The sequence below is a fragment of the Scophthalmus maximus genome, chromosome 5 (assembly GCF_022379125.1).
Source record: "Scophthalmus maximus strain ysfricsl-2021 chromosome 5, ASM2237912v1, whole genome shotgun sequence".
In the NCBI taxonomy this organism is placed as follows: Eukaryota; Metazoa; Chordata; class Actinopteri; order Pleuronectiformes; family Scophthalmidae; genus Scophthalmus; species Scophthalmus maximus.
This window is the reverse complement of record NC_061519.1, coordinates 2,772,501-2,790,000: the sequence shown is the minus strand read 5'-3', so window position 1 is coordinate 2,790,000 and position 17,500 is coordinate 2,772,501. Positions and strand designations below refer to the sequence as shown.

The 17,500-nt window shown below is 44.4% G+C and overlaps 1 protein-coding gene across 2 annotated transcripts in view; it reads left to right on the top strand.

Annotated features, from left to right (window-relative positions):
* fndc5b (fibronectin type III domain containing 5b) overlaps positions 1 to 16,764 on the top strand; it is an 18,685-nt gene extending 1,921 nt beyond the window's left edge. Inside the window, exons 2-6 of one of the 2 annotated variants that reach the window (XR_004794000.2) lie at positions 2,788 to 2,906; positions 4,189 to 4,387; positions 9,557 to 9,646; positions 12,294 to 12,488; positions 12,683 to 16,764. Coding sequence is in view for 1 of the 2 variants with exons in the window: in XM_035635425.2 (XP_035491318.1) it covers positions 2,788 to 2,906; positions 4,189 to 4,387; positions 9,557 to 9,646; positions 12,294 to 12,433 (548 nt within the window). In the remaining variant the exon portion in view is untranslated. The other variant, XM_035635425.2, reaches the window with a different exon arrangement.
* The last annotated feature ends 736 nt before the right edge of the window (positions 16,765 to 17,500 follow it).

The window sequence follows — 17,500 nt, the reverse complement described above, 5'->3', positions numbered from 1 at the left end:
CAAAAGAATAATTTCACCAGCACTGTGCAACACTCCAGTTACTCTCTGCTGTATCCTGATAAGTGTGTTTGCATCTATCAGACGAGGGGCGACCAGAGAGGAAAAAAAGAGAGCAGACGTTCTTCTCTCTGCAATTACGTTATTTGACTCCGCTAACATGTCTTGGGCTGGAGGTTGGATATTTGCAGAGGGGTGTAAAAATCTGTAAAAAAAAAAAGTCTAATTTGCTTTAAGCGACAGCTGCCAGTGTGTGCTGGTGATCTGGTGGGTAAACAGAGAGAAATAAAGAGCTCTGCGCTGTAATCCGATTACACAGACGCACTTTAAAAACCTGAGTGGGGGAAGATGGCGGCTGGCGGTGAGAGCGCAGAGAAGATCAGTTTCAAATCCACACTTGGTAACTTCTAAAAGACCCAATAGCACAGTTTTTACTCAATGTGTTACTCCCACTCAGCATTTTGCAGCGAGAGCCTTCACTCGGTCTTCCATGACTGCTTGTCGATAGTGGCCAACGTTTGCCCATGTCCGCAAAAACCTCAGAGAGATACCAATGTGGAAGTTTTTACCTTAATTTGAAAAAATTTGAGGTAAAGAAATATAAAATTGTGCAACGTATACGCCTAGTTGGACTTTCATTCTGACAACTGTCTTAGTAATCGGACTGTCTTTTGCTTTGTAAGCGCAAAAGTACGGTGGTCGCAGCGCTGCAAATTAAGAAAACATCTTCATCAACTTGACAACACATGCGCAGCATTTAGAAAACGCGCAGCGAACACCGCAACCAAACACATTGAGAAAAAGCGCTGCAAATAGGCCCCCAACGAAACGGGAGTGTTTCCAGAGGACACTTAAAAGTGATGCACACGCGGATTTGATCGCACGTTTCAGACGTGTGCATCACTTTTAAGTTTCCTCTGGAAACACTTCCTTTTCGTTGCGGTCTATTTGCAGCAGCGCCTGTTTTCTAAATGCTGCGCATGTGTTGTCAGATTGATGATGTTTTCTTAATGTGCTTGTCTTTTGTCTGTTTGTATGTGTTTCCTTAAATTGCAGTGCTGTGAGCTCTCAGGGCCACCGTACAAAATGGACGAGACAAGAGCAAACTGGGCTCAGTGGGTACTGGCAGCCGTGTAGTAATGTGTAGTATTTTTTGAATTTAACATTTGGTGGGAAAAAATATGGATAAGGATTTGTTGCCTTTTAAAACTGCAGCTGCCTTAAAGTAACAATTTTGACACCACCAGTTTTGTGAAGTGAAGCAGCTGAGGTACGTTTCAACAGGGTTTAACAATTAGGCCGCCATTTTTGGGGGGGAATTCTCTTACACTACATTTTAGAATGTACCATTATCCTAATAGCCGCTTGCTATTCACCTACAGTTTGCCTCACCTTAACCTGCAAGACGTCCTTTTGGCCATGACACATTTGAAAGTTGGAAGTACGAGCATGTGAGTGAGCAGCGAACATCCCTTTAGCTCTGCTTTGGTCTCCTCCAACTCCCGAGGGAATTGTTGGCTTCTATAGCTTCTAAATGCTCCACTGTGTCCACAAGCTAGTCGCAAGGTTCGTCCGACTTCCACCTTTCTTGCCAAAACAGATGCTGAAGGGAGCGGGAACGGAAACGGTAAAGTTAAGGACGAGAAGATCCAAACATGAGCTCAAAGTGCTTCACACTCCTCAAGAGCTGAGAGGAGCCGCAGAGTTGGATTATGATTTTCACGTGGGGGTTTGGCAGTACGAGAAAAAGTCTTTCACGTATAGGTTGTTATATTCACTGGTGAGAAAAAAAATATTTGGTAGTATCCAACTTAAGATACAGCTAAACCTTCCCAGAATTGTTCCATGCTGCTCCCGCCACAAGGTGGCTGCAGTGCACGTCAACCGTCATTTTCCAGTTTATGTTAAATGTTATGTTTCTAACTTGTCTCTGTGTTCATTTTGTCTTGTTTATGTTGACTGTCACGTCATTTCTTGACACCTTGGGATACCTTGTTACCTTATTACCGCCCAACCCTGAAAGAAAATGCAGACCATAGCTGACACAAGAGTTTAAACACAAAATGTGTGGACTTAACCAGCATGATCAAAGAACGAACCACGGCATTTCCCATGAGCCTGACTTGTAAAAGTGAAATCAGAGTCAGACCTTGACATTGTACACACACACACACACACACATACACACACACACACACACACACCTGACACGCCCTGTCTGTTCTCCCTTTATACAGTTAAGGAGAGAAGAAAATTAAACGAGACTGTAATCTAATCCATCACAGATAATCTCCTGACAAATGAACGCACGGCATACCGGGATGTGAGAGTTTCTGCTCGAAACATTAACATCGATTGACATAATAAATACATCCTCGTGAGACACATTTAAATGAGATGTGCATGGGAGAGAGAAGATAGAGGAGAGAGAAAAGGGTTAAGATGGAAAAAAGTGTGTGTGAGAGAAAGAGAGAGAGAGAGAAACACCACGACAAAGACAGATGAGAGCGAGAGAGAGAGAGCGCCTTTTCGAGGGAAACTCCAGCAGACCTCTGTGTTGTTAATTAGGCCTGCCGTTAATGAAAGAAGGAAGATCAATCTGTGGGTGGAGGAGAAGATCTTAGGACAGGCAGGGCGAGAGAGCAAGAGAATGCAGAGTTCAAAGAGAGAGAGAGAGTGATGGAGAGAACAAGATGTACGTTCAACTGCATTGCATGACCCGTCTCGTCTGAATTGTCTCCTGTGGCCGTGCTCTGTGTGTGTGTGTGTGTGTGTGTGTGTGTGTCCCAGACACCCTGCTGTCAGCGCCGCTCAATGTGACCATCAGAGAGCTCGAGGTCAACTCCGCCGTGGTCACGTGGGAAATCTCGGAGGGGGACCCCGTCATCGGATTCGCCATCACCCAGCAGGTAAGTCCGAGCGAGTGTGCATGCCGCGCAGATAGAACGCAGGTTTCTCGCGCTGCCAGCGGCGAGACGCGGGGCAAAGGAATCGCCAGAGCTGAAAAAAAGTGCAGACGCATGACAGTGAATTGTTGTAGCCGGGGGCGTGCTTTAGCAGCCCGCTTACCCACGTGGTCAAGGCAGTTGCGTGTTGTACACAGTTTATGGGGGCAATGAAGGTACAGCAAATCTAGGTACTTTGGGTTTGATTGCTGTAATTCACATCCAAAATGTCTCCTGGAGTCATTACTAAGTCCATTATGAACGCGCTGATTTTACGCACACATTTGTGGATGACGTGTGACTGACCGTTTCTGAGAATGTCATCTCATTTTTTTTTTTTTACATCCATGGCAAAGAAACATCCATCAATCCTCCTACAGATCATTAAAAAAATATGCAGGGCTTGAAAGAGAATCAGCACATCACAGTTTTCTCCAGTATCAAACAGTGGACTGTTAATAGCTAAGCTGACATCATTTAAACTGTGCCAATTTGACTGTTTTGTTCTTGGTCCACAGTGTCAGACTTTAAAAACCAATGGTGTACATGAATAAACAAAAGGTTGAGTTCATTTTTTTGCAAGTCAAGTAGATGTTTATGCACTTTAAGATGCATTTCAAATGTAGATTTTGTCTACATGCAGTTTTAATGTCTTAAGAAATGCCCTACTTTAATTGCATAGTAAATAAAAGGCCCCAAAGGAGACTCACTCTTACTCTACCGGGAACCAATTGACCTGAGCAAGCAAGTAATAAAGTACACTACAAGCGGAGCATTTCTTTTGGCTTAATGACATTGCCAGAAGAAGAAAAAAACGTGAGGCTTTATTTCAGCTTTTTCCCAAACGCTGCCCAAGATCCACGTGTATTTGCATTTGCACCGTCAGCCTTATCCAGAGGGAAATTGTATATCAGGGATGATGGGCATTTTGACTTTGCCGCCAGAGTCTTGATAAAGCTTTCATCCAGTACAAGTCTGCTAACAAGTAGGAAAATCCTTTTGGTGGTACCCCAGAATTTTGTCCTTGAAATGTTGGAAAAACATCTTGTAATCAAAATCAAAACCCAGTATGATATATGGTTTATGAATATCAGACAATGACCCAATGCATAAGTGTCCCTGACCTGTGATTTCTCTGCTAAGATGGTGCCAAAATAAAAAAAAAGAGGGATCAGTAAATGATCACATTACACTCAGCCCCCTGGCCCTGATTTCTCTTCTTGTCTGTTTCCTCGCTCGCACGCAGAAGAAGGACGTACGCATGTTGAGGTTCATCCAGGAGGTGAACACCACCACGCGCTCCTGTGCACTGTGGGATCTGGACGAAGACACCGAGTACATCGTCCACGTCCAGAGCATTAGCATGGGAGGCAGCAGCCCCCCCAGTCAGCCCGTTCTCTTCAGGACGCCGAAGGAGTCGGAGAAGATGGCATCCAAGAGTCCAGGTGAGGGACAACAACACTTGTTGGGGTTTTTTTGAGAATCAAAAAGGCACAAGGGTGGTTGTTACTCAAACAGAATTTATTCTGTTACAAACCAACACACACACACATACTGTAGGTAGATCATTGAAGTTCAAATTTTATCATGCCCGACCCAGTAACAGTGCCAAAAGCTAAACGCTCAATGCTCATCAGCAGCGAGTTGATAAGAGAGGAAACAGGGGGACATTAGGGAGCGGTGTGTTCCCGAGAGACACCCTCGAGTGGGGGCTTGTTGTGGTCCCTGTGAGAGGGGGGATAGTTCAAGCTTGCGCTGCAAAAAATGTACATCTTAACAAGTCGCTTAAGCTCGTTTTCACTCATCAACTTGAGAAAAATGTCCAGAGAATCGAGTGAGGATATGACGGTGTCATCAGCATGCGGTGCATTCTCCAAACAATGACCTGCTCCATTCACACGTCGACTTTATCGGACATTATACAAAGACGGTGAACTGGGGGCGCTGGCAGGGTACAGTCCATTTAAAGTCGGATTCAGATGGTCGGGTTTCACACATACAGCTCCTTCAGGTAAATGTCAGGCTTGCAGTGTGTGTGTGTGTGTGTGTGTGTGTGTGTGTGTGTGTGTGAGAAAGGCAACAATCCAAGTAAATTTTCATCGATGAATGGCCATTTCTTTTTTGTATTACACCATTCAACTACAGCAAACTCCCCGTATTTGCACAGCACATACATATTTAGAAATTCGTATTTATTTCTGAGTAGATCCCTTATTTCAGAGAGATCGACAAAAGCAGTCTGGCTGGGCGTCGATTTTGTTGACAGAAATGTATCTGGCAGATAAAATGGAGAAAAAAGTCAGTGTCCTCACCAGTTGATGATGACACTATATGCTACGTGCCCTGCCAAAGTTTCATAATGATATGAAACTTTTTCTTTACACAACATAAAAGGTCCCTAACTTAGCGTTTGGCACCATTGCTTCATTTTAGAGCTGTGTGCAGCTGCTGTGACTGGCTTCTCTCTCTCTCAGTCTCTCTCTCTCTCTCTCTCTCTGTCACAAATACATTTACAGTCTGTCACAGTCAGACTGACCAAGTTTTTACTGTCTGCAGAATTCAGCATTGACTCACGAGACACCGCTTTGCGCTGTGCTGTGACGTACAATCATCAGCAGATGACTAAATTTCCCCGTTGTGGGACAAATAAAGGATTATCTTATCTTATCTTATTATATAGTCAGTTTCTCATTCCTGTAAAGCAATAGTGATTTCGTGTGTATGCGGTTTATGAAAGTTTGGTGTCTAACTCGGTAGTTGCAGCACCGAGATTGACAGATACTACGGCTGATCAGATGACAGAAAATACCCAACTTTCCAAAATGAGAAGTCAGAAGAGAAACAGTTTCAGCTCTGGACTGACTGTTTGAGTGCAAAATTGTGATTAGAACTTTGTACTAACAATAAAGACACTTGATTTATATTAACAATCGAAAAGGGTAAAATTACTAAAGGGAATGTGACAAGGTGACAGGGTACCACACTGTGATCTCTTTTAAGAAAAGTGAGATTTGTTGGACAGAAACATTTGTTACTATAGTTATGTTCTGCAGAGTATGTGAGGTCGTGTGACTTTGGGTCATTTTGGGGGGCAATTTGTCCTGGTGTTGAGCCGCTGCTTCGACTTTGATGGGAGTTCCCTTTTCTGCAAATTGTGTGTGTGTGTGTGTGTGTGTGTTTGGGGAATTATTCATTAGCTGGCCTGATTAAATCTCTCAACCATTACTGCTTTCCTTCCCCTCAGAGCGGATATTAATCAGCCTGACACCATTTAGTATCTGCAGTTGCAATGCAACACGACACACAGCCTCCCGGTTTTTCTCTCTTGTCTGTTTGTCTGTTAATGTTTCTTCCTACTCTGCCCATCTCTCTGTCTCTGTGTCTGCCTGCAGCACATACCTTAAAAACAGCAAAACGCTGAAGTTTTCATAATCCCTGGGTGGCTAGTATTGAGGCATAATGTTTTATGTGAGTTATTACATTATACAGATTTCAAAGTAATCCTCAGAGGGGGCCAGACAGGTTGCAGGGAGATCAAACTACCATCAGGCAAGATGCTCCCTGCACTCCCTGACGACGTAACAGGCATTTTTCAGGCAGGCTATATGCACGGCGGGGCTCCTTAAACACCCCGATGAGCTGATCACAAGGGCAAGATTGAAGATTAAGTCTGCAAAGTCGAGAAGCCTCTCATTGAGGAGAGCAGTGCGGCGAGAAGAGACCATCTTTGTCGTTGGAGGAGAGCCGAGTCCACAGCTGGCCAAGCAGCCACTCCAAAACGTGGGGGGGAGCAGCACACTGCAGACCTGTCCAACAGACAGATGGGGAAAGTATCCCAGCAACAACCTGGCAGAGACTGATCAAAGCAAAGTCACCAGGAGCGGGAGCGATTTCACATGAGGGTAGAATCCCATGAGACGCCAGGGATCCTGGCCCCTATCGGATGCTGTTGTGGATAGACGCATTAGCTGGGCAGACATCTGGAGGATGCTGAAAACCAGACTGGGATCTATTTTGGGGGGCATTTGGGCTGCACGAGTTTGCATGTTCTCCCCATGTATGTGTGGGTTCTCTCCAACTTCCTCCCACAGTCCAAAGACATGCAGATTGAGGGTAGGTTAATGGTTGACTTGCACAACTATTTACGGGTTCTACTTGGTACTGCTCAACTCTTTCCGGTCTGTTTGGCTCTATAAGCTGATCGGTAACGAAGTGTCGTCTGCAGACCTTAGTGTGAGAGGTGACGGAGAAATGATCTGGTTGTGTTTACCAGCCATCGTCTTCTCAGGTCGGGACGGGTCGGAAACCCGTGAAAACTAAGTACGTCATTAAATTTCGATGACGCCGAACAAAGTGGGACACAGCAGTGCTCTGAGTACTTCTTCATCTGTTTTTGAAAAGGTCCCGTTTTGGACAGTTTCCTGCACAGACTCATGACAAAACTCTGAATGAAGTGTAGTGAGTAAACACAGTAACGGTAAACAGACCGGAAACAGACGAGCAACATTATTTTCAAACGGAATACCTTTGACACACTCCCATGCCCCCAGATTCTTACTCTGTGGTTCAGAAGTGATGTCTGCTGTGCGGCAACATCACAGCAAGCCTCCGGCACATCTCATCAGGATACAAGGTGTTCCTCACCCAGGTATGCTTCAGGTGGTGCCATGACCAAGTCTGGGTCAGGTTCTGGAAGGATGAAGGGGAAGCAGCTGACTGCAACCCCACAAACATCTTAATCTACCTTCACATAGTTCATTCAGCATGCCAAAGCAGTGGCAGATGCTGGACCTCAGTCAGAAGACACTTTCCAAAAGAGATCCCAACTCCAGCCAGATAAGATCAAGGGTCCTCATTATAGAACTCACCATCCCCTGGAAAGAGGGCATGACAGTGGCCCATGTAAGAAGTACACAGCACTGGCAGCGAGGTGCCAAGATGCTGGCTGGAAAGTCAGGGGGGTAGAACCCCTGATGCCGGGCTTTTTTAGCAAAGCTTTAATAACACTTTTGGGGGCCAACAGTCTAGTAAAGGTAGTTTCAAGGGGCATTTGCCAAAGCAGGAAGCAACACCTTATCTTGCAACATCTGCAGCTTTGACAATCAACCTGTTAACTGGAGCAAAAAATATTGCAGAGCCTACTGCACTTACTGTCTAAACTGTTTCAACATCTAATTTATCTCCGGAACTCCACTGGGCACCATGCAGCAACAACCTGCCTCACATTCACACACTCCAAACACATTCACACGTAAGCCGGGAACACGAATGGACAAGGATCTAATGAATGGATTACAACCCGATTAAAGCTTCTCTGATTAGTGCAGCTGCCATTTCAACACCGTCGCACGGTTTTTATTCAGGCACAACTTGTAACCCAGAGCTGCTTTGTCTGGCTGAACGAATGCATAAATGGCAGTTCACAAACTGGGGGCGACGTCACAATGGGTTGCCACTTGGTTGCAGCCCTGAGAACGTGTTTACTGTAAAGTACATGCTGAATAATGCAAGATGGCTACACACGCTCCAAGTCAAGCGTTCAGCTGGTCTACTGATATCCCTGACCTCATGAAGCGTCAGCGTGCAGCCTCGACACAGACAGGCGTAGAACAGACGTCAACCTTACAGCTTCAGGTTATACCAGACCCGGGTCTCTCTGAATCAGAAAATGAAATGTCCGTTACAGTTCTGCCCCACACAGCAGAGACTTGTAATCTGCTATTACTAACTTATTAAAGTATAACCTCCCCTCTGTCGAGCTTGAGGTCTCGGCTTCAGCGCGGAGTGGATCACCATGGCAACAGGAGACCCGAGCGCAAGTTTGTTGTCCTCACTCATCCAGACATTGACAACGAAGTGCTGTAGAGACTGGACGAACGGAAACCCCTTTCAATAGCATCACGTCGACACGTAACTGATCAAACCTCACAATGAAAGAAACCATTTAGCTTTTTTGAACAAACACATTAACGATTTATAGACGTGCTGTGTCGGTGTAGTGATTTAGTTTCGTCCCTCTTGTTGAGTTAGTGGCTCTATCATCAGTGTGTGGCCAACGTACTGTCCTGGTAAAAGGGGCTTGAGAATATTCACATCACCTCAAATGCAAGCAGAGCCACATCCCTGCCAGTAATGTCTTTATTCTGTATTTCTTCTGTACCCTTTAGCCGTTGAACAAGAGGGAGACAGTGTGACCAGAGGGAGTGGTTGTTCGCATGAGGCGGGCTGTTGACAGCGGCCAGTGAGAGATTGTCGTGTTCAAACCTTTAACCTCTAATGCCGGTTGTGCTGAGGCCGGCAGAGTGTGGTCAGCGAGAGAAACACCGTGAGTAACAGTTGGGTCGGGATCCAGCTCCCTCAGCCTCTGTGGACCTCTGCGCTCCCACTTAGCTTTAATTACACAGACCAGAGTGCGGAATTTACACCAGGCAGCACCCTCTGCTCTCCGCTCACCTCGTTTGATTCTTTTATCTCTCCCTGAAGACTTTCTGTAAAACGGCGGATTTCACATTTGCTCTCTGGGACAATGAGTCGCGGCGTCCTCGGTGGTATTTTGCTGACTCTCTGTGTGTTGTGTGTGTGTGTGTGTGTGTGTGTGCGTGTTCTGTCCCCAGACGAGGTCACGATGGAGGAGTTCGGTCAGGCTGCCCAGCTGAGGGCTGGAGAACTCATCATCATCGTAGTGGTGCTCATCATGTGGGCAGGTAATACTCCTCCTCAGCGTCACACATTTATCACTGCAGATCGTACAGGAATCCACTCTCTGTGGGGCGAATGAGCTCTCTGGCTGAGGTCCTATCAAGAGACACACGCATACTGCACACGCACGCGCACACACACACACACACACACACACACACACTGGAAGCGGTGTCATCCATCTGCGATGTCTATTTTGTGCACTGCAGTGTCTTTGAAATGATGTAAAGCTGGCCAGTGGGGGAACGCTACACATTAAATCCAGGGTTTTCCAGTCTGTCCAGCCATCAACAAAAAGCAACTATGGACATGGAAAATATCCTGTGTTGGGAGGCAAGAAGTTATTATAGTTACTTAGTAAAAGACAGAATTTAGATTAATATTGTTTTTTGTGGTTATTCATTGCCCTTTTTGCGAGGGAAACAGAAGAATCATCATTATATAAAATAAATAACTGCACTGGTTTAAACTCTTGCAGCCCTTCATCAGACTTATCTTTGAATGAGCACAAATTCCATCATACAAATTCAGTGACATTTTCAAATTTTGTGAAAAATTACTTTTTCAAAAGAATGAACAGATGTTTTGTTTCTCTTCCTGTACTCAGTACATTGTTGACCACTGCACTGCACTATTTTGAACAAATAACTACTATAAAGTACATGATGTTGTCTGTTGTTGTCAAATAAATAAAATAACACAACTCAATACGTACAGACAGACAGTTACCTAAAGGAGTTTATGCGTATCCACACTAATCATAATCAGAGTTACAGTTACATGGTCACCTTTTCATCATCACATACAACACTTTGTTGATCCATCTGTACAATAGTGTTTCAAACGGCAAGGATTCAGATCCCTCTTATTCAAGCCTCGCGATCATCAATTGTACGTTTTGTCCCAGAGTCGTTTCGCACGTGCTCTCACGCTATAAATATTCCTTCATGACCCAGTTCGCCAAGTGTAATGAGATACAAGTATGGCCCACATACTGCCTATGGTACATAAAGTTAAAGGGAGAGGAATGGATCTCCCTTGACAATTACCTGCAGAAGGACAAGAGACGGAGAGTGGGAGAGATTCACAGAAGGTTGGAGAGGGAGCAACGAGGGGAAAGAGTGGAGAGACTGAGCAATCAACACTCAAAAAAGCAACTGGACGATGAGAAAAAACTGAACGTGAAGGAGGCGAATTGTGTTTTTCAGCTTTTAATTGGGCCTATGGGGCATGCTTGGGGGTTATCACAGTGAGATATCCCGTGTTGCCCTTTGGTATATCGCAGTGGTGAAATGAGCAGGGTCTGACATAAGCAGAACAGCCAAGACTTGAAGCGTGATCGGAGCCACATTCAACCCCTTCACACACTCCTCCACCTTCATAAATTATTCTCTTTCTCCTCTTTTGGCTTGTTCCCTATCTTGCGTCGCATCCGTCTCTCCTCTCTGCCATGTTCTTTTTTTTAATCTTTCTGACTGAAGGCAGGCCTCGGGACATCAACTACATATCTAAGTCTGCACATTTCACTGTATTCATGTCCGTCTTTCCGACAGTTCATTCTCATCATAGGACTGTGATGAGAATTGCTGTATTGTAATGTAATGTAATGTCATGATTTTTAAGCTACAGTGTCCAAAAAGCAATATAATAAAGCCAAGGAAATGAAACACAAATGCACATTACTAGACAGAAAATTACCCAATGTTTTTCACACAAAAACTGTTCAAACTGGCAGGAAAGATTCCAGGTAACGTTCACTTGCTTGCTTGTTCTATAGCTTTTGAACTTTTGACACAAAAGTTGACATAACAGCCGCCAACAGAGGTCCACTTACCTTCTTGTTTTCCAGGGTTTTTTTGCCATATCACAGTGTCCTTCTCAGTCGGGTTATGTCAAAATCAATAATAGTGAATATAAGATATGAGGAAGTCAACACATCGACCAAACATATGACAAATGCAGCCAAGCAAAGCTAAGAAGCTTCCATGTGACCCTCCCATATCACTGATCCTTCAAGGATTACATATTGTACTGTAAAATTAAGCTAGAAATAGCAGACAGTTAGCATAGCTTAGGATAAGGACTGGAAACCAGGGGAAACAGCTAGCCTGACTCTGCCCAAAGGTAAAATAATCCATCATACACTGTTAAAATTAGACAGATAGATAGAAAGATAGATACTTTATTCATCCGTCCAATTCCGGAAATTGACCAAAAGAACATGTTGTATCCTCTTCAATGGTTGCCTGGCAACACAAATCTTCAGCAGAGCCTAGCTATCAGTTGTCCCCTGTTTCCATTGTTTTACGCTAAGCTATGCTAACTGCCTGTTTGCTCTGGCTGCATATTCAGGATTCAAATATAACAATGGCATCGATCCTCTCATCTGGTTCTCGTCAAGAAAGCAAGTAGGTGCCTCCCCCAAAATGTTAAACTATTCCTTTAATTCAAATTATTTCCATTCTAGAAACACAAATATGTATTGCGTTGAAATGCAAAAAGAACCAAACAAATAAAACATCCTCAACTAACCCAGATGTGACATGATGTGCCAAAATATCTACCAAGATAATCCAAAGGTACCAAAGTCATTTCAACTTGTCTTATTGCTATCGAATAACAAAATAACCACCACATCCATTTCTCTCCTAGGCGTCATCGTCCTGTTTTGTCGTCAGTATGACATCATCAAAGACAATGAGCCCAACAACAACAAGGACAAAGCCAAGAACTCCTCAGAGTGCAGTACTCCCGAGCACCCACAGGGGGGGCTACTGCGCAGCAACGTCTAAAACCAGCCCTGCATCGCCTTCTGCAATAACCAACTCCTTGTACCTCAGGTGACAGGTGAGGAACAGGAAAATTGTCACTGACTGCCATCTACAGAAATGTCTTTTGTGATAAGATGGGAGCAACAACCTATCTGATGTGATACCGATGAGTTTTGACATGGCTTGGTGACCTATTGGGCAGTTTTGTTTCCAGCCCTCTCATCAAGTGCAGCAACATTGTTCCCCCCCCCCCCCCCCCCCCCCTCCCAGACCCTGAGACCAACAGAAAGCCATTCTCAGACACCATCGTACCGAAGAGCAGATTCACCGTCTCCTTTCCTGACACAGTGAAGAACTCTTGAAATACAGCGGATCCCAAATCTGAACGCGAAGACTCCCAGGGTGCAAACGGTCGAACAAGGAAACCGGAGGGGACAAAACAACTTTGACTCTCCTTTCGACGACTTTGTTCGGGCAGCCGACACAGACACAAGACATGAAGAACTGCTCGATTCATACGTTCTGGTTCCTCTGCATCAGTGGCATCAAATCCCAGGAGTGGATCATCCATCACGAATGTCTGTTGTTGTTGTTTTCTTCTTTCAACCTGAGGTCAGAGTCAGCGGGAAATCTAGTCTGCCTCACAGGAATAGCTGCTCCTTGAGCCCCAGGTATACGTCAGCACACATCAAAAGGTTTTAAAACCAACTGACTTTCTCTTTTTCTATCCGTCCACCTGTCATTACCTCCTTCCTGTCTTTACCACAGCCCTCGGTGTAGCAGCTCGTCTCTCCCCCCACCCCGTCTTTCTGTGTAAGTGTTTCTCTATTAAGCACATGGCCATGTGGTGCTCCTCTTTCCTACTGTGATTGTTTGAGCCCTCACAATCTCGGTCTTCATTATGGTTTTCATTCTGACATTGTAAACCGAGTCTCATCTCCTGCCTTCCTGGTTTTTTCATCACCTAAATGATGTGTCCGCTTTTCTGTCTCCTCTCTGAACTGGGAACGTAAAGCCGTCGTCAGTGCGGGGATACGAGACATCTGTTTTGGATTTTTCTTTTTGTAAAGTTAACCTAATATTTTGCTAATTTGAGTCAAGTGATGCTGTCTGAATACAGCCATGATGCAATTGTCAAGGACTGGCCCGGATTTGTCATCAAAGTGGTGTGTTTCTCGAATCAAACATTTTTACAGGCCTGAAATCCGGAAGTTGAACTTTATTTAAAAAAAAATATTAGCAAGACTGGAAAATGACTGATATGGGTTCATATTGAGGGTTATTGTTCAGCAATGCATATTCATCACCATATTCTGTCTGCGGTCTGCAGCAGTGTGTGCAGGGAATAATGATGGAGATATATGCAGAGCGTCATTCTTAATGAAATGTATGCAAAGTTTGGCTGGGGTTCCACTCTGGTTTGGCTGAAGACCAGCAGGGATGCCAGGCCGTGCAGGCGAATGGCTGTTCCATGTGGCTGAACCCTGTTTTGAAATGAAACCCATATCCACTTATACGTCCCTCTATCTGGCATTAACATGCGTCCCAAGTTCTCAGACCATCATGGGATAGAGTGAAAATGCATTTCAAATGTGATCATCCAAACTGCCAGCATCTTCGCAAAGCTGCCCTGACAAGGAAATCGGAAAGTCTATACCGAGACTACACCAAATTGTTGGTTATTGGTCTTTTCATAGGATCTGTTGCCAAAAAGAAAAATATAGAATTATGGCTGCGTGATTATTAAAAAAAATTAATAATCTATTTTTTTTTCATCAGTGAGTAAAATCAGTATCATTTGCATCCCTGGTTCTTAAGCGCACTCAAACTTCTTTAAAGGAGTAATCATTTAATACAGATATAGAGTTCACTAAAATGTCAGACAGAAAAACAGAGTTGCAGCCCTATTCGAGATAATTAGTGAATGTCTGAATACCTCGCGGGTTGAGATGACTGCTAATCAGCGGGACATATACACACACACATACAGACACATTCTGGATTGAAATGCTGCCTTTTTCTATTGACATACGGCCCTGCGATGAGATAGACATTGCTTTTCTCATCTTTAACATCAGCTCTGCGAGAACAGCGATCCCCTCGCACCTTGCATCCATTTTCACCCTTCTCCTTGTCAGCCTCCTTCTCTCCTCCTCTCTCTCCAGCCACCTCCATCCGCCTTCATTCTCCCATTTCTGACTTCCCCTTCACTTTCTATCCCTCTGTCGCAATACTGTCTTTCTCATATGACACGGCACCCCTTCCTCATTTTCCTCCCGTTTACCAGGCTCGTCCTCTCTTCTCTTCCCCCACTTCCAGTTTCCCTCTCAACCGTTTGTCATTATCCGCTCTCCGCTCCCTCTGCGCATATTAGCTCTACTCTCTCTCACATCCGGCCCCGGCCATAGACCCCTTGCCTATCCCTCAGTCCTCTGCTCATTTATCACCTTTTGGTCTCAGAATGGCCAGGATGGACGCCTGGTACACAAGTAGGTCCGAAATAGAGGGAGGGAGGAGGAGAATGATAGAAACGACAAAACAGGAGAACCCAAAGGGAGTGGAAAAAAGGACTTTTGTCTTTTTGACTTTTGTCCAAGTGTAGTAAGGCGAAGGAGCATATAATTAATTTGCTTGTTTGCATTATTTTGAGGTAATACCGGTTGTGTAAAACTAGCACATCATCTGTGTACGCTCGTATTTTCCGCATTACGTGGAAGGTGGTCCTAGATGCTATGAGGCTAATGTTAGCGACTCTGCCTTGCTCTTGATTGGTTTTTGGCAAATTGACCCACCAGCAACACAGTGCCAATGTTCCCTGAGCCCGCGTTACAATTGCCAAACACAGTGGTGGGTTCTCATCCTTAAAGCCTTTCCTTCTTTGACGTTAGCGTACTGTTCGAAAATACAAACAGTTATGGAGGCCAAAGCAGCAAATTTGTTCAAAGAAGTGGGCCGCTGCAACATTGGTCTTACATTTTTTAATACAGACCTCATAGCTTTCACCTTAGCCTGTTAGCACGATGGTAGCATGTAATCATGCTACGGCGCATATTCAAGTCCAATTTTACAGTATTATTGTTTTAAAATGAGTCACCTGGAAACATTAAAAAGTCAGCCAGAGACAGCATTAAACAAATCGTGGAGAGAACGTTACATAGCTTATTTAGCCACACCTACAAATCCAAGGTCTATTTTTCACCACCATTTTCACCATGAACTGCATTTGTGTCAAATGAGAATGGGTGTAACTAAGGGGGGGGGGGGGGCTAGGTTATCGCTCAGTTAGAAATCATTTTTTAAGTGAGTAAAAATGAAGCCAAAGAATGCAATGTATTCTGGACCTTTTTGTGCAACAACCGTATTCAACAAGACGTAGCAAACATGGCGACTCACACGGAGGTCGGGTCGCTCTCGTAACTATATTTAACTCATTCAAAGTTGACGGAAAAAAAAATAGTTTCTTTGTTGCAGGTGATTATACATATATGAACACATAGTTATGGACAATATATTGAATTTCTGTGAATAAGTTCCTCTAAATATTACACACTGTAGCTTTAAGCTTTCATCCACGGGCGGCAATGAAACAAATTTTAATGTAGGATGAAGGTTGAAAAAAATCTTATTGTCAATAAACTGGCCGCACGGGGGTAAATATCATCCGAATGCAAACTGAATAAAAGTGGGTGATGAAAGTGCAAAATGTCCTTAATACCGCTGAACCTCAAGTGGTAGTTTTTCTTACACCACGACGCCAGAGCACATACACACTCGCTTAAAACACTCACTCACTCACGCACGCAAGCCCATTCTCCGGCTGGCTGCCGACCAAACCGTCACACTGGGGGAAAGCGGCAGAAGGCAGGTCTGGCTCAGACAGCTCTGCCTCTGTGTATCTGAGGCTGCAGGAGGCCGACTCAACAGCTGCTCATGGTGAACATCCAATGAGGCGTGTGAGAATATGGAGCCGGAGACCAAGAGAAACCTGAAGACAGACAAACAGGCGCAGAAAGAGAGGAGGAGAGGGTGAAGGAAGATGAGTCGGAGGGAGTAAAACCGGGACTGACGGGAGAGAGAAGATCATTACACCCCAAGCATCCCCGTGTGGCAAAGCCTGAAAGAGAGTAAATGCAAATCTTAACCAGGAAAATTAGAAAAAAACAAACTGTACAGGTTGTGAAAACATATATTTGTCGCAGGAAAAACTTTTTTTTTAAAGAGGTGACACCCTTGGATGTTTTTTGTCCCCCGTCCCCCCCCCCGTCCCCCCCCAACAAGTGCATGGTCCTCTATACATGTTTGAATGTTCGGGCAATCAACCGATTAAAGTGTATGATTTGATGTAATCTTAATAGGAGAAATATTCCAGCCGTGCAGTTTTGTTCCACAACATCACCTTGAGTTTCTCAGCAACCTCAGCCTTAAACCAAACCCCCGCTCACCCTAACGTCCAAGGCCACCGTGTAGTCGAAGTCGTCGCCTGCGTTTTGCACTATAGCTTGCCTGTACTGTAGATGACAGGACGAGTGGCTCCTGAGAAAACCTCGGACACTTACCCCAAGGCCCCCCACACGTAATAAAGAAAGGGACCTTTTATACATATGGCAAATGTTTGTACTATACAGTATGTCTAAGCAAATAACCAAGAAGCATGGATTTATTGCAGAATAATGGAGTCAGTGTTTTACGTACTATCATGTCTGTGTCGTCCATTTCGATGTTAACGGGATAAAACCTGTTCATGAGGGCTAGCATGACTCTGCTATCGTTCACATCTATGATACACAAGCAGGCACACAGACACAAACACACATGCATATATACTATTTCTATGAAAATATAAATGTCTAATTATGTATTAACACAGAAAAAAAATAAACATATTTTCAATGCACCAGTTCTGTTTGTTGGTGTTCAACTGTTCATCCTGTCAGCTAAAGAGATGCCACGTGTTCTTGTTGTGATGGTGAAAAGAAATCTTTTAACATTTAGAAAATCATGAGACAGAATTGAATCACTGACACTGAAATATTATGTTAGATACAGAACTAGGAATCGACCGCGCCATCTCCCAAGAATGAACTTTGG